Genomic DNA, 25,790 nt, shown 5'->3' with positions numbered 1-25,790 from the left:
ATCTGAGAAAAAAAGCAGGACTCAAAAAGGAGAGAGTGGGTGGTAAATTTACAGATGTTAAATATGACAAATTGGTTTTTTTTTAAATCAAGGTCTTAAAAAGTGGAGGGTCTTAGATTAGGGGGTCTTAAAAGAGATATTCCACTGTACCAAAAATCTTTAGCCTGTATGTGCTTTCTGTGCATAAGTGGGAGTATTTGTATTAATTAATTTCTTAACAATTAAGTCTGGATGAGATACCTGTGGCTTTTTATTGAAATTGCATGATTTATTGAAGAAGAAAAATCCCCCACTACAAACAAAAAAGCTGTCCGGCTGTTGAATGTTGGTATGTGTCAAAGTAGAGGTGGCCTTCTCGCATGTACAAGCCTGACGGTGAGAGCCTGACGGTACAAGCCTGACGGTGAGAGCCTGACGGTTCAAGCCTGATGGTGAGAGCCTGACGGTACAAGCCTGACTAGATCTACGACGGTGAACGATGAATCATTTTTATGTGAAGGACAGCAGTGTGCCTTAAAGGTTTAGATTTGAGTTCTTTTTGAGCCACCACTTTGATGTTCTTTATAGTTGTCAAAATTCTTACATCTTATGCTTTTATTAAGTTTGTCTTTGTGTTTTCACTTTCTGTTGGGATTATGATTCACACAAAGGGACATGTTCTTTTCCAGCACTGGGCATGAGTAAATCTGTTGTTATAATCACCATTAGATTTGCATCTTGATTGGAATTCTGTAATGCTGTTCTCTGGATAACAAGTCTATAAACTGCTCGTTAACTAGAACTGAATAATTCTGTATATTTGTTTGCTTACATGTTGCAAACTCAATTAACTCTTTGCCTCCCGCACAGAATCATGCTGCCTGACCTTTGGAATTCCCATTAGATTTAACTGAGAGATCTCATAATGAAGCAAGGCGCTGCTCTCATCTGCTCAAGCCACACTGTCTCCCAATCCCGGCATGAAAAGGGAAAGCGATTTTTTTTAGATGATTGAAAGTTGCAGCCATTTCAAGATCTTCATGTGGATTAACTATTGGTTAACTGTATGGGATTGTGGGTGCTCTGGGAGGCATTGGGTTAATTAAACTCCTTGGTATCTGTTGAAAAAGCAAACTTCTCTGAGCTTGACTAACTCGATCACTTTCCAGCCTGACTTACAGAATCAGCTTGCTGATATTTAGATACATATGTAGTACAATATTAATTCATTAACCATTGTAATTGGGGTTAAGTGTTGGGTCAACCAAATCACCCCCCAACAATGTTTTGCTCTGTATTTTGATATTAGATTACAGTGTGCAATCAAGTTTAATGCTATTGCCGAATCAGTCAAAAAGACAACCATTTCATTCTGTGTAACATTCAATATGGAAAATATGATAGCTGCGTTTTGATGAGAAGAAGGTTTTGTTGGTATACTTCGTTCAACTGTGCTATCGATCATCCCAGATGCCTGTGATCGTTACTTACGTCTGTTTTGAGTTCTGTTTGAAAGATCTTTACCCGTGCCGATCTCTGTTGTTTGATGTGTGCTGGTTTGATTCTGATTTTGTTTACAGATCTCTTCTTTCCCTTGTTTTGCATAAGTTTGCTTTAAAACAAAGGAAGTTTGAAATGGTTGGCGACTCTTAATTATGAACTGTAGTAGTGTAATACATCACATTTCTCAGTAGTGTGAGCTAGAAAGGTTGCAGTTTTGTCATATATGGATACATGAATATATCCTATACCTTAATCTAGACCAGGAATGTAATACTGTCCGAGGTGATACTTGTTGCAGGGCATCCGCAAGATGCTATAGCTTGTCCTGAGAGAGAGAAAAACCCACAGTGTCTTGTTTTTAATCTGATAGGCTAATACAAGCAGATGTAATGCGAATTTGATCAACTTTTATAGATTTTACCACAAGGCACAATGGGTTTATATGTAAGTATAGGTTACAACACGAGTGGTTTTTTATATGGCTTGTATTTCAGTCAAGACCCAGCGGATGAATATCATCGGGAGACACGAGCCTCTGGCGAGTGGCTCTCGATTGATATTCCCGCTGGGTCTTGACTGAAATACAAGCCATATAAAAAACCACGAGTGTTGTAATCTGTATATCCCATTCTACCATCAAACACAAAGTGTAGACTACTAGCGGCACTGTTGCGATCTGTGCAGGGTAAAACTGTTGCCAGCGAGACTTAGCCCTTTTGCAACCTTAAACTAAGTGACCGTCGCTGAAAAAATAAAACGAATGAGTGCATCGATAAGTACGCGGTAACACTACTTTCAGACCATTTAAAAGCTTTAAGTAAAGGTTCATAAGTTGCAAGAAAGTAATGAAGTCGAATAGAAATTAATTTAGTTGAAGCACACAATTCTTTTGTTTTGCGTTTCAGGTCGGCAGAACGGGCGAAACGGGTTTGGGACCCATTTGGCTTACTCGATTAAGAATTGATTCCACGTTGTTTTTCTCGAACGTGTGTAATTAGGCTTATTGACAGAGAAGCAAATCTTAGGGAACAAATATGTAGGTTTAGATTTAACCATTTGCTCCCTATTTGAAATGTATCTACGTGATAAACTGTTTTGCGAGTGTGTTTGCATGGATGAACTTAAACTGGTATGGGTGAGAGGAAAACGCGACCGACACGTCTGTCACCGCCGATTGATTGCATTTTGAAGGAATATGACTGGATTACGGAAAAATATGTGGACTTACTGCAGAGCCAGGCAAAAGAGTAGACTTGCTCGCAAAACACGTGAAACAGCCGATGTTTGATAGCTGAAGGCGCACACCAAAACACACTACCGACAGATTCTCAAAAGTCGTCTGCTAACGATGCAAGGGGAGGGTACTCGTGTTTTTGTTTTGGTTCGCTAGCATCTGGTTATCTTGTAAGTTGAATGTTCGTTTTTTTCGACCTGCATTGCTTTCATAATGAAAGAAACTTTTGCTTATTGCATCTTATACATCAGATCAGTTCTGAGATTCATTTTTGCGTGCAACTGATATGGTTTTCTGAGCCGTGCAATACGATTTTAGAACTTCATACACATGTGTCACATTGTTCGGCGCGAGGTCAAAGGTCGGGAGGAAAGTAGTCCTTTGCCCAAATCGGAATCTGCACTATCATATATTTTTTGGAGTCCATGATGTATTTATTGAGCTATAAAAATACAACATATATACCCATACTGAAGTAACAGAGACAAAGAAGGGAGGTCATGGGATATATTAAAATATACTATGAGTGTAATGTGCTTTTCATCTTTGTTGTGAACATTTCTAACTTACAAATCTTTAAAACTAGCTGTGCTTTATTTTATGTTTAACATCTTTGGATGGAGAAAGTGTCACCAGATTTTCTTCAGCTCAGCAGAACAGATGTAAACAGTCGCAGCTTGAAGTTAAGTCCTTAAACTTTTCTTTTCTTTTTTTTTCAGTGGGAATCATTCAGATCACTAATAGGCCGGAAGAAGTCTGAAGGCTTTGCAAAACCAACAGCCAAGAAAGAGGGACCAGGGATGCCATACAAAGACAAAGGGGGTGTGCTTGTAGAGAAGAGACCGCCAAGTCGTGCCGATGAAGGCAGTACAATGTCTCTCTCTCGACGCATGGACAGTACGCAGCTCATGGACTATTCCCCTCATCGACTGGCTGAACAGCTGACCCTGATGGAACAGGTCAGACAGTTAGATTCTCTGTATGTGTGGGTGGCCGAGTGGTAAACGCTTTTGCCTCGGAAGCGAGAGGTTACGAGTTCGACCCTGGGTCAGGGCGTTAGCAATTTTCTCCCCCCTTTCCTAACCTAGGTGGAGGGTTCAAGTGCTAGTCTTTCGGATGAGACGAAAAACCGAGGTCCCTTCGTGTACACTACATTGGGGTGTGCACGTTAAAGATCCCACGATTGACATTAGGGTCTTTCCTGGCAAAATTGTATTGGCATAGATAAAAATGTCTACCAAATACCCGTGTGACTTGGAATAATAGGCCGTGAAAGGTGAATGCTCGCCCTAATAGGCTTGAGGTTTGCTGGCCGATGTGAATGCGTGATATATTGTGTAAAAAATTCCATCTCACACGGCATAAATAAATCCCTGCGCCTTGAATCCGTGGTTGAGATATGTGCGCGATATAAATTGCATAAAATAAATAAATAAATGTGTGTGTGTGTCTGCGTGTGTGTGCGTGTGTGTCTGCATGTGCGTGCGTGTGTCTGTGTGTGTGTTGAAACAACAATAGCAGTGTTTGATTTTCTGGATTTATTTCTTGACAGGAGCTGTTTCAGCGTACCCACCCTGTGCACTATTTGGACTCCAAAGCACAAGGGGTGGGGGTAGACTTGTCTATTCCCAGCCTACGTACCCCTTCCATGGCAAGGTACAGTCTAACAGTCTCCCAATTTGTGTGTATATATTTTCCCCAGGCAAGAGAGCAGGTAGGGGAGGGGGGGAGGTAATGCAGCGCAGAAAAAGGACATTGACACGAAATGTTCTAACTTTTTTTCAAGAGACTGACTTTTTATTTTTCACGGCCTTCCTTACCCTATGTTTTGAGCTTAAGTTTTGTGGAATAATTTTAATGTAAACAAAATTTGAAAAAAGGAAACGAAATGTTTATAAGCACCACACAATTAACTATTAAGAAACCACAGCTGAGGTAAGAGAAATTAAACCATACACATCTATGTAATTTCAACCTTGCTTCATTATTGCGTTTGTGTGTGCTGTTTAAGAAATGACAGCATATGATAAACGGTGTCATTGCTTGTTGCAGAAAATCCCACCCAGTGTCGCAGTCACTGTTTGTTGGCCCTCAGTACTTCGAGTCCCGTGTGTCGGACATGATCACACACAGTCAGGAGATCACACATTGGGTGTCGGCAGAAATTCTTTGTTGTGGATCACAGAAGGTTATTATGGATTTTCTGGTTGTGTTTCTAAGATGCTAATAATGCCTGTATCGTGTGTGTGTGCGTGTGCCTGTGTGTGTGCCTGTGTTATTGTGTTTGTGTGTGTGTGTGTGTTAAAGATTCGGAGCAGAAGTCTAGTTATGTGAGTTGGCAGGAATCGGACTCTGTTGTAGCAGGGTTATGCAGTAGTTCCCCTTGACAAGACTGCCAGGTAGTGGTTGTCTCCCTTGTCCCTTTCAACATGACTTGGACTGACACTTCCTAATTCTTTCTAGAACAAGGTCCGACTGCTTTATTACCCTGTTAATTAACCTTCTTGCAGAGTTTGTTTTTACAGGCTTTTAATTTAGACTGACCTCAATTTTACTTACACTGCATCGGGCTGCAAAGGCATATAATGTGAGTTTGCTGCAACTCGGTGGTTATTTTTATTTTATTTATTCAGAGCCAAGTGAGCACAATAGGAAAGTTCCTGGCGACGGCCCAACTTTGCGTGGATATCAGAAACTACGCCACAGCTCTGGCCGTAACAGCAGGCCTGGATAACCTGTTGGTGCGACAGCTGCCTGCATGGAAAAATATGCCGGCCAAGGCTGCTGTTCTCATGGACGATCTGGAGGCTCTGCAGGCGAGTTTAGATAGTTTTTAGTCGTCAAATGAAATGAGATTTGGCTTGATTTTTGTCAAAATAATGTTGGTTGATTTCTTAAATCTTCTTCTTCTGCGTTTATGTGCTGCAACTCCCATGTACACTCATGTTTTTCACAAGAATAAAACCGGTCATACACATAAAAACCCACTCAAGCAAAAAATGCAAGTGCACATGGGAGTTTCAACCCATGAACGCTGCGGTATCGCTGTGCTGTCAACTGTTTTACACATGTTCTTACTCCTCCTGGATAGTCATGTAAAGCGTACTTTTCATCCTGGCGGCAGACAATAGTTACCTTATCAAAGTGAAACTAAAAATGCAGCAGTTTTTGTCAGTATATTGTTGTTTTAAACAGCATTTTGACAGAAGGCCAATCTTTATTATTTTATTATTTTTATTATAAAATAGTGTTTGGAATAGTGTTTATAATTACCGGCACGGTGGCCTAGTGGTAAGGCGTCCGCCCCGTGATCGGGAGGTCGTGGGTTCCAACCCCGGCCGGGTCATACCTAAGACTTTAAAATTGGCAATCTAGTGGCTGCTCCGCCTGGCGTCTGGCATTATGGGGTTAGTGCTAGGACTGGTTGGTCCGGTGTCAGAATAATGTGACTGGGTGAGACACGAAGCCCGTGCTGCGACATCTGTCTTGTGTGTGGCGCACGCTATATGTCAAAGCAGCACCGCCCTGATATGGCCCTTCGTGGTCGGCTGGGCGTGAAGCAAACAAACAAACAAACAAACAAAAGTGTTTATAATTTTACCTGGTATGGATAGAAAGATAAAAGAATGTTAAATCATGTATTGTCCATTGTGTTTTAGAGAATATTTCTCATGGAGAATAATTTACCGAAACATGAAAATCGCCAAGAATCAAGTTACGCCAAAATTCCAGGACAACGACGATACGTGATCTGTTTTCCTACATGCCCTGTTGCATGCCCTGTATACAAGAAACACACCCACAGGAAGTGCACCGGTGTACAGGGAAAGCATCCATTTTTGGTCAAATTAGAAACCTGCGTAAGTATACCTGTCATACTGTGTTTATGTAATGATCTTTCATGCGCTCAGGTCAAGGTCAAAGGTGAACCAATGGCGTTGATGCAGGACAAGGACAGCCACATGTATCCCACCATTCCCGGCACACTCTACTTCCTGTTGCATCTGCAGCAGCTGGAGATTGGAGGATTCACCCTGGCCAACGGCATGTATAAGTGGCAGAAAATGAGGTAGGAGTGCCAAAAAGAAGAAATGCCGGTTATTGGAACATTTAAATATTGACAAAAGAAAACTTTACATTTAAAGTACGTCGACCCAGTGGTATTTTTAGTAGACAGACAGACAAATACTTATGATACAAATAATGAATGTATCTCAAAATTGTAGATAAACCTCGCTTGCAAAATGCCGGCAAGGTAGGAGTGTGTGTCTGTGTGTGTGTGTTATTTATATGTTGGTGGTGGGCGTGTTTGTGTGTGTCTGTCCTATATTTAAAAATTTTTTTATTATGCTTAATGCATTAGCAATTTTCAATGAAAGATTTTCAGCCTGTGATTATAAACTGCAAAAACTTAACAGCGTCAGTTGGACAGTGATCAGTGATGATAATGAGCATCTCTTATATGATTGTATGTCTATGCATAGGAAATAAACAGGTTTTTTGGACAGATTTCCACCTTTTATTTGACAAGGAATATCTAACGACATTTTGTGAGTTTATATATTCTGAGCTGGGTCTTATAACCTCTTTTTGGGTGACCAAAGCAAAAATGATTTGACACCCTCACCTCGCTGCTGTTTCAGATCAATTTGTCAGATGATTGACCAGATCCGGATCTTCCGCGAGCACGAGTATGGCTTTGAGCCTGATTATGAGCTGCAGTCGCTGATTGGTCGACGCCTGCATGAACTAAGTGACCGTGATCTTCACACTGTAGCTGCCGCCCATGACAACAACTTCCGTCGTGCCGTTTCCAATACAGCCGGCATTCAAGGAACGTGGCGAAAGGTCAAGGTCAAACTGCAGTCCAGGAATAAGTGATTGAAGCTGTATAACCATTGCAACTGCCAAAATGCCTTTTTGTCTTGTCTAAATGTGTGATTTACCTGAGAGTTAATTTGTTTCACTCGATTATTTTTATTGTTGTAGTAGGCCTGAGTCTTTTACTGCTTTGACTTTTATGTTTGAACAGTCATATATATAATGTAAAGCAGTACAACCTTTAATTTTGTCTTAAAAAAACAACAACAATAAATTGCATATCTTAAACTTGGATCTGAATTTTGTGTGTGTAAAAAAAAATGTTTGATGCGATTTAGAAGTGCGCATGTGAGATGTGCCTTTTTGTTTGTACAATTTAAAGAAGCAAATTGAAATACTTGATGCGCAGACAAAAATCTGCTGTTTGTTGTTTACACATATAATTAATTCCTTTCATAAGTGATGCCAAACATCTGAATATGTAAGCTCAGAACCTTGCCCAACATTCTTCTGTGGCAATCTAAATGATATCAGGCCAAAATATAATTTTGAAGATCATTGTAATTGTATCCAGCTGTAAATGTTTGTAATATATATCTATGGTTAGTCTACTACATGTTTCTGTGGAAGATTATGTGTGAAACTTTTGTGTATGATTTTCTATGTCTGCCAGACTGTCAGTTACAGTGAATTTTGTGTATTAAGCATCAATGTATATATGCTTTTGATGCTGCTTTTATTTTCTTGAGTAGCAGAATGCAACCACCTACCTTACAAGTATAATCAAAAACTTTAACACACATTGTTATTATTGTTTTCTTCATTTACACAAATTACTATGCACTTCTGTGAATGAGTGAATGTTGTTTGAACATTTCCTTCCATGCAATTTCTGTAAGGTTAGGCATCTCTCTTTTGATTATCTAAGAGAAGCACTGTGTGATTAATAATTCCTTCATGCAGCAGCTGTAGGATTTGTTGTGAACATTTTTGTTGTTGTCATGCCCTTTATTTGATTTTCAGTGTGATTAGTATTTTTCATAATTATACAGTTTTGAAAGGTTGGTCTTGTTGCCTGTAGAGGGATATCATCTCATTTTCTTGTTTATTTATGATGACATTTCACTCTCCTTATCAGTTCCATCTACCTCAGTAAATTTAGATTTATATATTCAGTGATGCATCTCTCAAAACTAAAAATCTGCATCTCAATAAGAATGACACATTGGCAACTTTGGTATGGAGGACAGCTAAGGACTGTGAACCTCCCCATTCAAGACCTCAATTTAATGTTAGAAGAAATGGTTCTGCAAATACTGTTGTACCATTGAACAAAATTAATTCCACCTACTGAAGCCCTGGCCCCTGCAAATGAAATGAAGCCTTAGCTACATTTTGAAAAAATTTTAATATATAATTATACTTGTAGATCAGTTGAAATTGAGAGCTATAGAAACATGCATAGAGTTTTAGTGTGTTGGGTACAAAATAATGTCCCCAAGAAACAAATATTAACATCTGATCAAACAGTACATGTACTTATAAATACTCTCCCTTGCATATTTCTGAGTAATATGATATTAATTGAATCCGTCCATGATTCAACTGGATGTCTCAGCTGTTATTACAAACAGTTGTTATATATCCAGTGCTAGTCACGATGAAAAACCGGCACGGTTGGCCTTGTGGTAAGGCGTCCGCGCCGTGATCGGGAACCCCCCGCGGGTTAGGGGGAAGAATTTACCCGATGCTCCCCAGCATGTCTGTTTCTCCTTTTACCTTTGTTAAGTGTTTCTTGTACAGAATATAGTCAATTTTTGTAAAGATTTTAGTCAAGCCGTATGTAAGAAATGTTAAGTCTTTTGTACTGAAAACTTGCATTCTCCCAGTAAGGTAATATATTGTACTATGTTGCAAGCCCCTGGAGCAAATTTTTGATTAGTGCTTTTGTGAACAAGAAACAATTGGCAAGTGGCTCTATCCCATCTCCCCCCTTTCCCCGTCGCGATATAACCATCGTGGTTGAAAACGACGTTAAACACCAAATAAAGAAAGAAAGTGATCGGGAGGTCGTGGGTTCAAACCCCGGCCGGGTCATACCTAAGACTTTAAAATTGGCAATCTAGTGGCTGCTCCGCCTGGCATTATGGAGTTAGTGCTAGGTCTGGTTGGTCCAGTGTCAGAATAATGTGACTGGGTGAGACATGAAGCCTGTGCTGCGACTTCTGCCTTGTGTGTGGCGCACGTTATATGTCAAAGCAGCACCGCCCTGATATGGCCCTTCGTGGTCGGCTGGGCGTTAAGCAAACAAACAAACAAACAAACAAACAAACATTAGTGAGAGAAATAGAGAGAGAGGGGGGATGGAGATAGAGAGAGTAGTATATATGTGTGGTGTGTGAGAGAAAATGCTTGAATGATTTAGATCCATCTTTTTTGGGTAAACTACTGTGATCAAACTTATTCTTTTTTTTATGTAGTAGACATTCTGTTTGTAACATGCAAGTGCTTGTTTAAAGGCTGACATAGTCCTATTTAATTAGTTTAATTACTTCCAGGACTTTTCCCATCGTTGCGGGGATGTATAAATTAAGCTTCCTGCAAAGTTTTAGGTTTGAAGTCCTTACCAATTACGAGAAATAATTCTTTATTGCGTTGTTTAGCAACAGTTCTCCAGGACTCGGGCTATTTTTAGACCGTTGACGTCACTTCGTTACGTTTCGTAAACCAAAGATGGCGTTTGAGACTGTTCTGTTTACATTCGACACTATCAACACTACTTTGCAATACTGAAATAATTTTGTCGAAAGCTACAGCCAATCGTTATTATATCCCCTTTATAGGTACAGTTTTATAACATTATTGGCACATGTAAACAATATGAATTAATCAATGAACGCTACAAATATGGCAGCCTTCAAAAACAGACAACTTTTTTTGCATATTATGCGGTCATGACTGTGAAACCAGAATTGATTTTATTTTATTTCACGAGGCATATAAAACGAATAAATTTGTACACCAATGTAATTTTGTATTTCACTTAGCGTAGTGTTTTTGTTAATGCTAAACAAGAGTCGTAGCCACATGTATTTATATATCATTGAAGGTTTTTTTCCAGCGTTTGTTTTGTTGTTAAATATCATTCCTCATACATTGTAGCTGCTGAAAAGTGCTGACAAACAAACATGATCTGCTGATAATATATTTTATACCTTAACTGTGATACACAGTGATAGTTTTGTGATAAGCACATGGAGATTTGTGTTAACAGCTGTTGTTGTGATCTGATGATGTGTTAAAAACTGCTGAAAAGACTCTAGAGCATTAAACATTTAATGACAGACATTTGATGGGTGTACAGGTTTTTTTCTCAAGAATGTTGAAGCCAAAGTGTAAGTGTGTGTGTCGTGTGTGTGTGTGTGATGTTCTATCATATGTCCAGTACATACTACTATTGTCAGTGAAGGTTCAGAAGACACAGTTCCTCGCATGAGATCAAATAACATACAAGAATGTTGCATCAAAAAATATATTTCACAAAAAAATATCTTATTTCATATAAACATGACTGTGACAGGAAGTGCACTTTCAAATATGAGGGACAATTGTACATTAATTAAACAGTAGAAACGTATAATGTGAGACACACACAAATTGCCATGTGCCAGCTTCACTCCAGATTAATGCCTACTATAGTAATTACATTAAAAGCATTCCCAAACACACCATTCTCTTCTCCCCTGACACCTTGCCCCATGTGTTTTTTCCTGGGAGAGCATATTAAATTCTTTCATCCATAACACAGCTTTCTTAAGAATAATGTTTTAATGCCAGACATGAAGACTCAAATTTTAGTTTAAATCTGACTTCTCTGATTTCATTCTTATCATTTCTGAGAAAAAGAATAGCACTAAAGCTCTACACCACCAAAAATGATGTAGCATCAATGGGCGCTTCTGGTGAGGTTACGCCCCCTTCTTTCTTTCGGCTGGTAACTGGTGCCACCTCGCGGCAAGATCACACGAGAAAGGAAACAAAAACTTGCATTGGTCCCAAATAGCATATCGGTTTGGTAACAGTTCGTGTGTAAGTCGTGCATTTTATACGGTAAACAGACAATGGTCGGTTCTGGTGAGGTTATGCCCCTTCTTTTTTTCGGTTGGTAACTGGCGCCACCTCGCGGCAAGATCACATGAGTTGTCTCGTACGTGTTATTACCCCAGAAGCGCTCATTCCATTGAAGACAATCAATGTGATTATAGTCGCCCCAGTTCTTTCATCCACAAGCGAACAAGCATCAATCACAATTAACCCCAAGCAGCAGTCAAATACTGGCATCAATTAACCCCAAGCAGCAGTCAAATACTGGCATTGATCAATAATCCGTTTCTGGCGGTGCCTAATCGAAGACACATCCTTTCTTCAGAATGATGTTGGCATACTGCATGTTTTCTCTGAAAAAACACAAAAACAAACCCAAATGTTAACAAATCAGTGCAGTTGAACATACAGGTCTAAAACGACCAGCCAAGGTGGCAGACCTAAAGTGGTTGTTATAGACAGGTGGTTGTTATAGACAGGTGGTTGTTATTGACAGGTGGTTGTTATGGAAAGGTCACTCCATATAGAAGAAAAACTTGTCTGGGATCCTTTAAAAAGGTCGCCTTCAAGGGCAGGTACCACTGTATTTACATCGTGAAAAACCCAAGCCTATCGCATCTTTTTTCCATTTCGTCCATACAGGTTAAATAATCAATGTTGTTCCCAGGCTCTTTGTTCACTAATGCATGAAGTCTGAAGAAAAATGAAAATCTGCATAACTTTAATTATTACACACACACACTCTGTCTCTCTCTCGTTCTCTCTCTCTCCCAAACACACACTCCCCCCCCCCCCCCCCCCCCCATCTCTCTCTCTCTCTTTCAAAATAAGCCCTTATTAAGGCTGATGGGGTTTACAGGGTTCCTGCAGGGCAGAGCTGATACAATTCAAGGAGTTTTCAAGGACATTTCCAGGACCAAATAAATGCTTTTCAAGGACATGATTTTCCCCAAATTAATGCAAAGCACCAAGCTTACCTTCAGGAAGGGAAGCAACTACAGGTGACTAGTAATAGTTAGTTCGTCTGCTTTTGTTTTCACTCGATCTTTTATTCTCCCAAAATGTGTGTACTGTATTTGAGAGAAAAAAAGGGGGTTGCATTTTTTTTAAATAAGACAAGCTGCTGACAAAATGTATGGGCAACAATTTGGAAAAATCAAGTACTTTTCAATGACTATTTAACAAAACTCTATTTTCAAGCACTTTTCAAGGCCTGGAAAAGGTTTTCCAATTTTCAAGGAGTTTTCCAGGGTTCAAGGACTCTGTACGAACCTTGGGTCTATGTCGACCAAAAGAGTTGGAATCCCTGTAGGTCGAGTTCCTGTAGGTGGATTCCCTGTATATCTAAGACTTTAAAATTGGCAATCTAGTATACAGGGAATCCCACAGGGTGCAGTTTTTCAATAAAACTTGCAAACCATACTCGAATTTCTAAGAAATATCAAAAAAAGGATCGAAAAACATCAAATTCTAACGATGTCGCTAAAGCATCACGTGACTTTCATTGATATTAGCGAAACGCTACAGGAACTACACCCTGTGGTATTCCCTGTATACAAGATTGCCAATTTTAAAGTCTTAGGTATACAGGGAATCCACCTACAGGAACTCCACCTACAGTTAATCCCATTCTTTTGGTCGACATAGACCCCAACAGCCTTATTAAGCATAAAGCATATGGAATAGACACTGACATCTACACACACACAATTTGTTTTTGAGAACTGACATGTTGCTAGCTAATGGTCTTTTGATTTGTAGTACTGCTTATTTTCATTGCTATAATGCTAATGTTTTGACCTGGGTGAAATAATGAAACAAATCAGATTATCTCCCTTAGTCCACACACACACACTCGCACACATCTCTTGTTAAGCAGTCTGAACGGCGTCCTAATGGCTGGCTTTTCAGGTGTATGCGCAAATATTCTTGCTATTGTCAATAAAAATAATACAGTGAGAATGTGGAATTCCATACAACAGCCTGTTCCTCTGTCAAACTTGGCAGATTTTTGTTGATGAGTCAGAAGTTGACTTCCTGGAATATTTTTTCCCACATAAGAGTGAAATGAGATGTTTACTTGTGATAAGCAGGCCACTTTTACCCTTTCCCTTTCTGTCTAAGTTTTGTCGCAAGGAAGTAAAGGCTTTGTTTCTGCGCTGATGAAATACAAAAGAGTTGACGTAAAAAAAATTTTAAAAACTTACCCTGTGTGTACAACAGCATAGGCTTTCTTGGCCCGCTCATAAAATGCAAATCTCTCAACCTGCTCTATCTTGACCTGCAGATCAAAAGAAGTAAGTTAACATGCATAAAATGTTCAAGAAACAATCCATTCTTTTGTACACACTGAGTGACTTATACACAGAAAGGAACAGACACACGTCACACAGAAACAGACATGCGCTCAGAGGAACACACACACATACACAAAGGAACACGCAAGAACACACACATACACAAAATAACATGAACTCATAAGAACAGATCTACACACAAGCGCGCGCGCACACACACACACTTACACAAATATCATAAAATCCCACACATACACACAGACAGACAGACAAACAGATGGACACACACACACACACACACACACACACACACACACACACACACACAAATAAAGCACAGCTCACTGTCTTTCCTTCAGAGGCATTGACAATCTGTTGGTATGTGTCCCATATAGGCACAGGCAAGTTCTTCGCTTCGTCTGAGGGAACACGTTGCATCACAGCCGCCTGAAAACATTGTCATTTTAAATGTAAATTTCCAGTAACATTATGAGGCTGCACTATCACTAAAACACCATCTCTCTCTCTCTCTTTTCTCTCTGTCTTTTTTCTCTCTATATCTCAGACAATTCTGCACATTAATTTGAGGATGCAAAATCCTTTGTGTGATTTTTTGTTCTCAGTAAAATTAGAAGAAAAACTGTTTCGGAACAAATAAAGCAGGTGCAGATCAGTGATACAATTGTGAAATGAAAATTCATTTCTTTGGGCTTGATTCTTGTTTGTGAGTGAATTGACTGGTGTTTGTGAACTGATCGAAGCAATTGCAGAGTATCTGGCGTCACAGACTAAATCATAATAACATTGACAATGCTTCCATTGCAAAACTAATGTCTTGGTCATCAATGGAGGGACTGAGGTCCTCCCAAAGACTTATGGAAGTTTTCTGCTAATTGCTGTGCTCCATTGAGATTTGAACTCAGCATTGGCAGGGTATCAAACACCCCCCCCCCCCTCCTTCCCACACACCCTAGATGACAGTGATGTTTCTAATGGAAGCATATTAAACACCCGCCTCCCTCCCTCACACACACCCCTTGATGACAGCTAGTGATGTTTCTAATGGAGGCATATCAATCTATAATTGCACAAAAGTATGCATGTGTTTTATAGTGCAATCAATGTGTTATTAATTGATATGACTGTAAATAATGTTATGTTGTTGTTGTACTTTCTTCCAATGACTGTACAGCGCTTTGAGCAGGGTTAAACCCTGGATACATGCGTTTTATACATATTATGCATTATCATTATTGTGTATACATGTACCGGGCGTACTTTTCGGACTATAAGGCGCTGCCGTGTATAGGGCGCACCCCCTACTTTTAAAAATAAAACTGAAAAAATCCTAGAATAAGGCGATGCCATGGATAAGGCAATGGTGTCGTGCAGGCGACAGCATGAAAAAAAAAAAAGAAAGAAAAGAAATGAGGAAAACATCGTACGTAGGAAAAAAACCAAAAAACAACATCAATGATCAAACATGGTGACCGCTCAAAATCGCCATGAAACACTGTTTCAAACAGAAAGTCAGGGAAGAAGATCAGCGGTAACTCAATCGTCACTCGTTGTCGTCGTCACTCTCACTCCCAAAAAATCCAGAGAAATCTGAACCCTCAGAGTCTGAACAAAAGAAGTTCACGAAAGCCGCTGCTGACATGGCACCCGACAGCTGATCTCTCTGTTTACGCCATTTGCGAACCATGGATTCGTTCAGGCCTAGTTCGAAAGCTGCCTTTCTGTTGCTCTCCAGTCGTATCGCAAGATCGATGGCATTAATTTTGAGGGCAGCGTCGTATGAAGCTCTCTCCGTTTTTGACATTTTGACAGTGGCAAAGTCGCCGTGCAAGTTGAAGTGTCAAGAGACCGACTGTCGACTGTAGTGTTTCAACGCAACTATTGTTCAGGTTTGTTTGTTTGTTCGTTCGTGGGCTAAAACTCCCACGGATTTTTACGTATATGACCGTTTTTACCCCGCCATTTACAGACCTGGGAACCCCTGTTTTGCACTTTGAGTATTCTCAAACAAACTTGGTGTATTTTCAAAAAATGAGCGTACTCCACACAGCGTTTGCACATCCATGATTAAAACATGCCTCATGCGCGTCCGTCACACCGTTAATTAAGTTTACCTATACATTTAAAACAAATGCTTTTTTAATTTTTTACTGACAAAAACTGTACCGTATTTGACGGACTACAAGCCGCGACTTAAAAAAAAAAAATCGCATTGCGGCTTATAAAAAGATGCGGCTAAAACGTTACCTAAACTTGAATAGCATTCACCTAATGGAAGTCGCCGCGGATTTTCATTTCGCTCGATTAGCGATTACCGGTACGTTATTAGCTCTCTACTCAAGACTCGGCGCTTTTCTCTTTCATTCGCGAATCTTCGTTTGTCAACAAGTCGTCGTGACAAGCCGAAGCGTACAAAGAAACACCGGATGTATCAGGATGCGAGATGCAAATAACCTAAAAAGGTTCCAAGCGGCGTAAAAATTCCTGATTGTATCTCGCGATAGTTGGAGGAGCGAGAGCCGCCATGTTGTGTTTTCATCTGCTCGAAATGTGCGCAAAAGTCGTAAATCATCCCAAAAAAGCTTATTCCGGGCGGGACTACATGTGTGTGTTGGTTAGAAATTGTGTGTGTGTGTGATATTTTTCTTCAAACTTTTTCACTTTTCTTCTTTGTTTCACTTGTTTATTCTCGGAGCCGATTTCGCCAAATACCGTACTTTCGTTTGCCTGGTTGTTTTGATTGATTGACACGATCCGATTATATTTTTTTCGACAGCGGCTAATATAGTGACGTAATCATGTGCCAAAATACTGGATCGGCCTTAGGATGGGCTTGTGAAGAAAAGTAGTCTAGGAATTTTTCTCGTCGTATTTTTTCCCCACTGACCGTACTGAGCGTATTCTCGACAATCATGCGTACAAAATACGGCGAAATCGTATGGGTTCCCAGGTCTGCATTTAGGAAGCCACACGCCGACTTCGGAGGAAGCATGCTGAGTATTTTCATGTTTCTATAACCCACCGAACTCTGACATGGATTACAGGATCTTTTCCATGCGCACTTGGTCTTATGCTTGCGTGTACACACGGGGGTATTCGGACACCGAGGAGAGTCTGCACACAAAGTTGACCCTGAGAAATAAATCTCTCGCCGAACGTGGGGACGAACTCACGCTGACAGCGGCCAACTGGATACAAATCCAGCGCGCTACCGACTGAGCTACATTCCCGCCCCTATTGTTCAGGTAATTTTTTCGGCGATCAATATTGCTTGAATTGTGTTCACTTAAATGGTTGTTAGTTGCTCATTGATTTCACGTTCACAGTGCTCGTGAAACCTATTTTATCCGAGAATAAGGCGACGTCGTGTATTAGGCGATCCCACGATTTTAAGTGAAAAAAAAGAAAAAAGTATCGCCTTATAGTCCGAAAAGTACGGTATTTCATTAATATAAAAAAGAAGAAAAGATATAGCCCACGATAACAACACACTCACTGGTTGGTCCTCATATTGGTCCAGGGGAAACACTTCCATAATTGCCTTCAGGAGATCGGACGCTTTCAGTCCTGTGAGAACAATGGATTTATTTGACTAAATTCGTGGAATAATTCATGAACTATGAAACTAAGGGATGTAAATGCTCTCAATACTGAGATGTAAACGCTCTCAATACTGAGATGTAAACGCTCTCAATATTGACAACAACAGCAAGAGTGTGTGAGAGTTATGTGGGACTCGTCTCCTGACAGAAAAATAAGAAGCATTCACAAGAACAAACAATAAACAACTTTCATCCTCATTATAGACATTATATCCCCCGAAAGCGGAGTATGGATGCCTGAATGGCCGGGTAAAAATGGTCATACATGTAAACCCCACTCGTGCAAAACGTGAGTGAACGTGGGAGTTTCAGCCCATGAACGAAGAAGATGAAGAAGAGATCCTCAGTATGATTCTAGAATAATTCATGTTTGTTTTCATGTATGCATCCATTTATTCATTGATCGTATTCACTTGGTACGTGTTATTGATTTTGTCTCTAAAAACAATCATTATAAATGATCATCACTGTACTGACTCATGGCTTCTCTTTCACTTCATGTATTATAAACAAGCCAACCTTTGCTGCATATAAACTGATACAATTTAACTTGAATGTATACCGTCAGCTCTGATCTCTTTAGGACCATGCCGACACACGGAGGAGGAAGGGAAATGGAGGTCTGCCAACACTGAAACAGAATGGAAAAATAACAAGAGTAAATCAAGGAAATGTGTTATTTCTTGAACTGGATTGAAATCACACACACACACACACACACACACACTCACGCACAAACACACACACACACATATATAACATACACACACAAATCAGAGAAGGGTCAAAACTGAGTACTTTGAGCTAAACACACGGATACATGGTATATATGGTCCCTTATCTACACCTTTGCGTGTGTATGTGTGTTTGCAGGTATGTCGAGTAGTCTCATGTCAAAGCTGCTTGCTTTATCACTTTTTGACCTATTTTCTGTGGTTGGAGTATCAAGGTTCTAAAAGGAAGTGATAAAATTATGAAGTATATAACCACAGATCAATACATTTTTTACATCAACATTGTGCCATGAAGTGTATTCGTGCAGATGTTGGAATAGATTACTGTTTATATAGAATTTATTCATATGATTCTGTTATAGAAGCCCCATCCTCACACCATCCTATATAAATATATTGTTGTCGGTTACTGGTAAATTTCTACCATATAAATACTCTTAGCCAGTATGATGGCTAACTGAGAACATATGTGCATGTGATCTCATTTTGGTTTCTGACACATATATATCTACATATACACCCAACTTTAATTTACAATGATTATGACACATTCTTGACAAGCTTTTTAACAAAAAAACTTATTTTTTAACTGGGTTTTTATGTTTAAATCAATTTTTTTTACATTACAGGATTGTATTATTATTCCTTCTGCACAGTGAGCAACAAATCTGGGATTTTGCAAGGATGGGCGGCAATAGTGATTTAATGGTTTAAATCTCGTGTATGTCCAAATAACTTATTTACACTTTCATAGAAAATGACAGCAGGAACAAATACTCCACAACAGAAGAATGTTCGACAGTTAAATAAGGTGTACAATCTTTGCCTCATTGACAAAACATGTTGGAAAAACCACCGAGAAGTTAAGCCTAGTGCTGTCGATATATAAATAGGTCAAAGATCACTTTCATTTCCCCTATTACACACACGCAGTTAATGCCACATAGGTGATACGTGTAATATTTTAGATAAGCACATTCCGACACCACTCCTTTGGAAGCAAACACAAGAAAACCCTGACCAATATCGCAGATGTCAAGGATCTCCACAGTTTTTTGCGAAATCCCGAAAACTTTTTTTGGGACTCGCTGTCCGCAAGACGCTAGCTTCTGGAGGCTCGTCGAGAGCTTAATTTAGCTGCGACTGAAGAACACACGATTGCAAACCTATTTCATCCCCATGTCCCATAGAGCAGAGAACGTGCAGTAGATCTGGAGACAAAATCTTGGGAATCTTTCTCAGAGGCATCTTGGTCACAGTATCTTGGTCTGACAGTGCAGACGACTACTTCTGTGGGAGGTGTTGCTTTGATACGAGAGTGATGTCCCTTCACTCGTGTGGCATTGCATGATCGCTGAACCGAAAGCGTGTCCGGCAGTGGGGTACTCGTGGGTGTATTGGCATGTCTCGATTGAATGACAGCCTGTCAAACATCACGCCCTTGCTCAATCCTCCGAATGCGGTGTACCCCTTTCTATCCCCCGCACGTAGAATTTAAGCAAATTTGTGATATCAGCAATAAAATATCTTGTCACAGTGAAGGTATGCTTGTGTATAATACGGTAGTATTCTAAACAGCTAGACATGTCGTAGTATTAACTATGTGTGCATTAGGTGAATTAGCTATATGTACATTAGATTATTTAGATTTGATCGTCTACTCAGTTGTGAACCGCGGTGGCGTTCCGCCGGTTCAGTTTCTGCAGACACTCATCAAAAACTCAGTGATGTCAGTGTAACACAAAATTTTTACTCCACGAAAAATTTACTCCGGAGTAAAAAAAATCGTACGAAATTCTTACTCCGAGTACACCTTTCGTACGAGAAAAGAACTCCCCAAGGCACGAAAAAATTACTCCCTCCAAGAAACTTTTTTGTTAAGGGAGTAACACTGATTTTCGTACGAAATTTTTACTCCGGAATAAAAATCTCGTGGGAGTAATTTTCTCGTGTTACACCGGCGGCAGGGACTCAGGCTCTCAATAGACCTTTTCGGTATCTGAGCAGCTCTCGCGAGACACGCTCTTTGTTATGCTTTGAACATCGCGAGAACTTCGAACCTTCGCTTGTGCAGCTCGCACGAGATCGCTGTACCGCATGCTTTGCTATGCTCTGAAGCTTGCGAGAGATTACGAGAGCTTGGAATACCGATAGGGTCTATTCAGTCTTACCAGAGACTGAGTACTCTCAAATTCCGTAGGGATACACTCTTTGGTACTCTACAGTCTCTGGTCTTACCATGCATAGTCTCCAGAATACATGCAGCTATATATAGGTAAAGGACGTCAGCCAGGCGTCAGCCAAAACATAGTTCAGACTGAATCACGGGGGATAACCGGTCAAAGGCCGAACAGAAGCCGAAGGCCGCTCATGGCACGTGTGAAGGCAAGTTTTGTTTGTTTTCTAGGTATTGTTTGATTTATGTCGGGATTTAAGGTAAGCTACTGATTCAGCGATGACTAAATTTGTTTCTCGATGCATAAAAACTGAGTCAGGGAGCGATTGACATTTGCCCGTAAATAGCCTTCAAAGCTGAAAATGTCCGCGATCGAGCACCGGAAATGGCTGTTCGATGGGTTTTGCAAGTAGAAATGTGCTTTATTTCACCAAATCAGCTCGTATTTGGTGTGGGTACGGGATTCTAGAGGACGAAGGAGTCATAAGATGTGCAAAGAAGTGCTATTTGGGAGTAGAATAAATCTTCCGAGACAGTAGACAAGAGAAGGTCATATTTGAGAGATGCGCGTAGGCCGATTGTCTTTCCGACAAGCGAATGATACAGCAGATTAATCATTCGTTTTGACCAGAAACCTAGTCTCTAGTTTTTATGAATGAGTTTTTTAATTAAAACAATCACGAGAACTCTCTCGCTTAGCCTAATGGCTGTTCGATGGGTTTCGCAAGTAGAAATGTGCTTTATTTCACCAAATCAGCTCGTATTTGACATCGGTTTGGTATATATATATATATATATTTTCTAATCATACCGCGAACTGGATAGCAGACGCGGCACGACTGTTGCACCACACTTTGAAGTAATCCCACACTTTGAAGTAAATTACTTCAAAGTGTGGGGATGTGCCCCACACTTTGAAGTAAACCCATTTTTTACTTCAAAGTGTGGGGGGATCTTCCCACACTTTGAAGTAAACTCAGTAAGTAACTTACTTCAAAGCGTGGGACTTTTGCATCGCCTGTTTGAGCCTGATGATTTTGTCCAAAAAAATGCCAAAGTCTTTTGGATGAGTGAACAGAAAAAGTGAGCGAGCCAAGAAACATAGTGATGTTTGTTATCAGGCTTTAAGCAATGTCTCATTGTTGAGTGTGACGAAAACTCGTGGTGACGATTTTAAAACATGTTGGGTCACGCATGGTCCAATCTTACATGGTCCAACCTTACATGGTCCAACCTTACATGGTCCAACCTTACATGGTGCAACCTTACATGGTCCAACCTTACATGGTCCAATCTTACATGGTCCATATATATATTATTGGACCATGTAAGATTGGACCATGTAAGGTTGGACCATGTAAGGTTGGACCATGTAAGGTTGGACCATGTAAGATTGGACCATGTAAGATTGGACCATGTAAGGTTGGACCATGTAAGGTTGGACCATGTAAGGTTGGACCATGTTATATTGGACCATGTAAGATTGGACCATGTAAGGTTGGACCATGTAAGGTTGGACCATGCAAGGTTGGACCATGCAAGGTTGGACCATGTAAGATTGGACCATGTAAGGTTGGACAGACCTGTTTACCCTTACGATTTTGGCGTAATTTATTACGATTTTCTGCAAAAAATACGCCATTCCGCTATCCGTGTCAAGACTACGATTTTCATAAATAAAAAATTAAAAAAAAAAAAAAAAAAAAAAAAAAAAAAAAAAATTTTTTTTATTTTTTTTATCAATTCACATGTTTGGCATTGTTTTTTTCAATGGCAAAATGGGGTGAAAAAGCACAGGACTGACCAGAGATCATGTCTGTCTGATGAGAGGCTGGAGAGCCTTATTCTAGTGGTGAAGTCTCGCCCTCACTCATTCGGCAAGCGCAAGTACAGTAGAGAAGCGCTTGACACACTGAAAAAGGCCTACTACGAGCAAAAGAAAAAGAATCAGTGATGCATGTGCTTTTGATGTGATCTTCTTTGAAATTATGATGACTACAAAAACTGACTGATGTGTTTTGTTTGTAAATGATGGATATATGTGCATGATTGCGTTTCGCAGACACAGTTGTCATGTGCCGCGGCGTTGTAATTGGCGACGAATGCTGGATGATTACTATTTTTGTGCCAGGATTACTATTTTTGGGGCAGAGCATTACTCCAAAACACTTATGGGGGTAAACAGGTCTGGTTGGACCATGTAAGGTTGGACCATGTAAGATTGGACCATGTACGGTTGGACCATGTAAGATTGGACCATGTAAGATTGGCCCATGTAAGGTCGGACCATGTAAGGTCGGACCATGTAAGATTGGACCATGTAAGATTGGACCATGCGTGACCCAACATGTTTTAAAATCGTCATCACGAGTTTTCGTCACACTCAACAATGGGACATTGCTTAAAGCCTGATAACAAACATCATTATGTTTCTTGGCTCGCTCACTTTTTCTGTTCACTCATCCAAAAGACTTTGCCATTTTTTTTGACAAAATCATCAGGCTCAAACAGGCGATGCAAAAGTCCCACGCTTTGAAGTAAGTAACTTCAAAGTGTGGGAAGATCCCCCCACACTTTGAAGTAAAAACTGAGTTTACTTCAAAGTGTGGGAAGATCCCCCCACACTTTGAAGTAAAATATGGGTTTACTTCAAAGTGTGGGGCACATCCCCACACTTTGAAGTAATTTACTTCAAAGTGTGGGATTACTTCAAAGTGTGGTGCAACAGTCGTGCCGCGTCTGCTATCCAGTTCGCGGTAGGATTAGAAAATATATATAATTATATACCAAACCGATGTCAAATATACGAGCTGATTTGGTGAAATAAAGCACATTTCTACTTGCGAAACCCATCGAACAGCCATTAGGCTAAGCGAGAGAGTTCTCGTGATTGTTTTAATTAAAAAACTCATTCATAAAAACTAGAGACTAGGTTTCTGGTCAAAACGAATGATTAATCTGCTGTATCATTCGCTTGTCGGAAAGACAATCGGCCTACGCGCATCTCTCAAATATGACCTTCTCTTGTCTACTGTCTCGGAAGATTTATTCTACTCCCAAATAGCACTTCTTTGCACCTCTTATGACTCCTTCGTCCTCTAGAATCCCGTATCCACACCAAATACGAGCTGATTTGGTGAAATAAAGCACATTTCTACTTGCAAAACCCATCGAACAGCCATTTCCGGTGCTCGATCGCGGACATTTTCAGCTTTGAAGGCTATTTACGGGCAAATATCAATCGCTCCCTGACTTTTTATGCATCGAGAAACAAATTTAGTCATCGCTGAATCAGTAGCTTACCTTAAATCCCGACATAAATCAAACAATACCTAGAAAACAGACAAAACTTGCCTTCACACGTGTCATGAGCGGCCTTCGGCTTCTGTTCGGCCTTTGACAGGTTATCCCCCGTGTGAATGCTTCCCCGCAAATGTCACTAGTGAAGCACTGACTGTTCACTGAAGTTGTGATCGATGAACTTCGATAGACAGTGTTACCCCAATACTTCGCAGATTAGCCTACTAATTAGAAAACCCGCCGCGGAGTGGTTATGTCCCTTGGATGAGAACAGAAAGATTTGACGATGAAGCTCTTACATTTCTAAGTCAAAAGACAAATTGTTATCACAAATAAGTCTCCATGAGTGGTATACGAGGTCCAACGTTTGATCAGCAGTACTTTTGGAGGAGAGGGGAGACTAGTATGGAGTTTATGTGAGATAAACAAGGCCGGCAGACGCCGGGCAGCACGGTCCTACAGGCTGTAGCCTACTGAGCCACATGTCTCCAGAATTACCATTTCAGTGAATCACGATTTTAGTACTCGCTGATTAATCCAATGTCAATAGAGCCTTGCAGTCTACTCTGTGCGTTTTAGTGTACATGCTTCGCTTATGGTAAGGTGTTCTAATCTAGAAGTTATTCAGTAGCCCGGGGGCACTGAAAGCCGCTCAGTGGGGCTTCCCCGCGGCATACACATCATATGACAATCAAGTTAAGCTCCCCGGATTTTTTGGTGGAATGCTATGCGTGGTACGCCCCTCCGCATATTATGCGCGCTGAGAGAAAAAAAATATGTTTGATGATGCGGTTTTATTTGCCGGAAAGATGGTGACAAGCGACCACTTGTTAGCTGCCGGGAGGCCCGTCAAGTTGTCACTGAGGTGAAGGTTGAAAAATGATGATACTCATCTGGGGCACTGGGACAGTTTTCGTATAATTTATTATCCCATGACCTGCCTCTTTGTCTCTGTTAGCGGCTGAGGAGGTGATTATTCTGGATAATCCATCACAACCATATGGATAACCCATCACAACCGAGTTTCGATCTCAACTGTCATTGGTGTTCAAACTCAAGGCCGGGACAAATTAGAAAGCGATGTAGCCTACCGGCCGCGACCGACTCTCAGTGCCGACATACAACTTCCAAGCTTTATTGCTTAACGTGTCTACAACAGGCGAAGTATTGAAGCTTTGGCTCACCTAAACCCGACGACTGAATATGTAAGTGATCCACGTGTGAAAACCGAAACAGAACAGCGCGATGACAGCCAACATTTCTATCCCCGACTGACAAACAGTAACACTGCATGCGAACTGACTTGGGTCAACGATCAAACCAGCACGGCCGGCCGGCCGAACTGAATTTGTTGCGCTGCCATTATCGTGCGCAATTCTGGTAAAAATATAAACCCGGTAGGCCTATGCCGAATTGAGTATAACGAAAGCCGATGTCAAATATACACAGGGATATTTTAAAATGACTTTCAAAATGTAAAAACAGATAGCAGACATTTTTATAAGCAATATGAATGACTGAATGTCCACATACAAGTCGAATGACTCCGTTCATTATGCTGACAAATGGGAACTAGCTTTGCGCATGAATTCATTGACATGAATTTCGACTGCGGAGGCTTTTGGCAAGCTGAAAACAGGCACGGGCAGGTTTTAGTGGAAAAAGTATGTGTTTTTAATGAAAACGTCGGAGTAATGGGATAAATAGCTTACACACCTCGTCCTGAATATCTTGCATATTTTCCCTCGGGTCGATTTTCAGGTATTACCTCGCCAAAGGTTCGGTAATACCTGAAAATCAACCCTCGGGAAAATATGCAAGATAATCAGAACTCGGAGTGTGTAACCTATAATGCGCCAGCCACACATACACGACGCACGGCCCGCGTACCAGCGCGGCAATGTCACGTGGTTCGCTAGCGTAATCATCGGTCCACGCTATCGCTCATGTCTCTCTGACAGGATGGATGATTACTGCGCGGATTAAAAGCGAAAAAGCGGAGCTAAAAGCCAAAATCTATCA

At 40.5% G+C, this 25,790-nt stretch overlaps 2 protein-coding genes across 5 annotated transcripts in view; one reads left to right on the top strand and one right to left on the bottom strand.

Annotated features, from left to right (window-relative positions):
• The window catches only part of LOC138981266 (uncharacterized), a 53,185-nt gene extending 42,297 nt beyond the window's left edge, over positions 1-10,888 (top strand). For both annotated transcript variants that reach the window (XM_070354108.1, XM_070354107.1), the window contains 6 exons: positions 3,436-3,675; positions 4,269-4,372; positions 4,769-4,904; positions 5,350-5,532; positions 6,628-6,785; positions 7,360-10,888. In XM_070354108.1, the coding sequence (XP_070210209.1) occupies positions 3,436-3,675; positions 4,269-4,372; positions 4,769-4,904; positions 5,350-5,532; positions 6,628-6,785; positions 7,360-7,597 (1,059 nt within the window). In that variant the 3' untranslated portion in view covers positions 7,598-10,888. The remainder of the gene's footprint in view (positions 1-3,435; positions 3,676-4,268; positions 4,373-4,768; positions 4,905-5,349; positions 5,533-6,627; positions 6,786-7,359) is intronic.
• Positions 10,889-11,051: 163 nt separating this feature from the next.
• On the bottom strand, positions 11,052-25,094 carry LOC138981268 (fucose mutarotase-like). 3 transcript variants are annotated; one of them, XM_070354112.1, is made up of 7 exons: positions 24,953-25,094; positions 18,121-18,189; positions 17,453-17,523; positions 14,284-14,385; positions 13,849-13,922; positions 11,913-11,994; positions 11,052-11,878 (listed from the first exon to the last, which is right to left on the bottom strand). In XM_070354112.1, exons 1-6 carry the CDS (start codon positions 25,059-25,061, stop codon positions 11,940-11,942), a joined length of 480 nt encoding a protein of 159 aa, XP_070210213.1. In that variant the 5' UTR covers positions 25,062-25,094; the 3' UTR covers positions 11,052-11,878; positions 11,913-11,939. The 3 variants fall into 3 exon arrangements, with proteins under 3 accessions (XP_070210213.1, XP_070210212.1, XP_070210214.1); XM_070354111.1 differs by having other exon boundaries at positions 11,052-11,994; XM_070354113.1 differs by lacking the exon at positions 24,953-25,094 and adding an exon at positions 19,459-19,619 and having other exon boundaries at positions 11,052-11,994.
• Between the last annotated feature and the right edge of the window lie 696 nt (positions 25,095-25,790).

Source organism: Littorina saxatilis, linkage group LG12 (assembly GCF_037325665.1).
Source record: "Littorina saxatilis isolate snail1 linkage group LG12, US_GU_Lsax_2.0, whole genome shotgun sequence".
Lineage (NCBI taxonomy): Eukaryota > Metazoa > Mollusca > Gastropoda > Littorinimorpha > Littorinidae > Littorina > Littorina saxatilis.
This window is presented reverse-complemented; position numbering and strand designations above follow the sequence as displayed.

Coding starts and splice junctions, on each gene's coding strand:
- LOC138981268 (XM_070354111.1), bottom strand. CDS start 25,061: ATGCAGTGTTACTGTTTGTCAGTCGGGGATAGAAATGTTGGCTGTCAT. Junction 18,190..24,952: donor TATTCAGTCGTCGGGTTTAG/GTGAGCCAAAGC, acceptor ATTCTGTTTCAG/TGTTGGCAGACCTCCATTTC. Junction 17,524..18,120: donor TAAAGAGATCAGAGCTGACG/GTATACATTCAA, acceptor TTGTTCTCACAG/GACTGAAAGCGTCCGATCTC.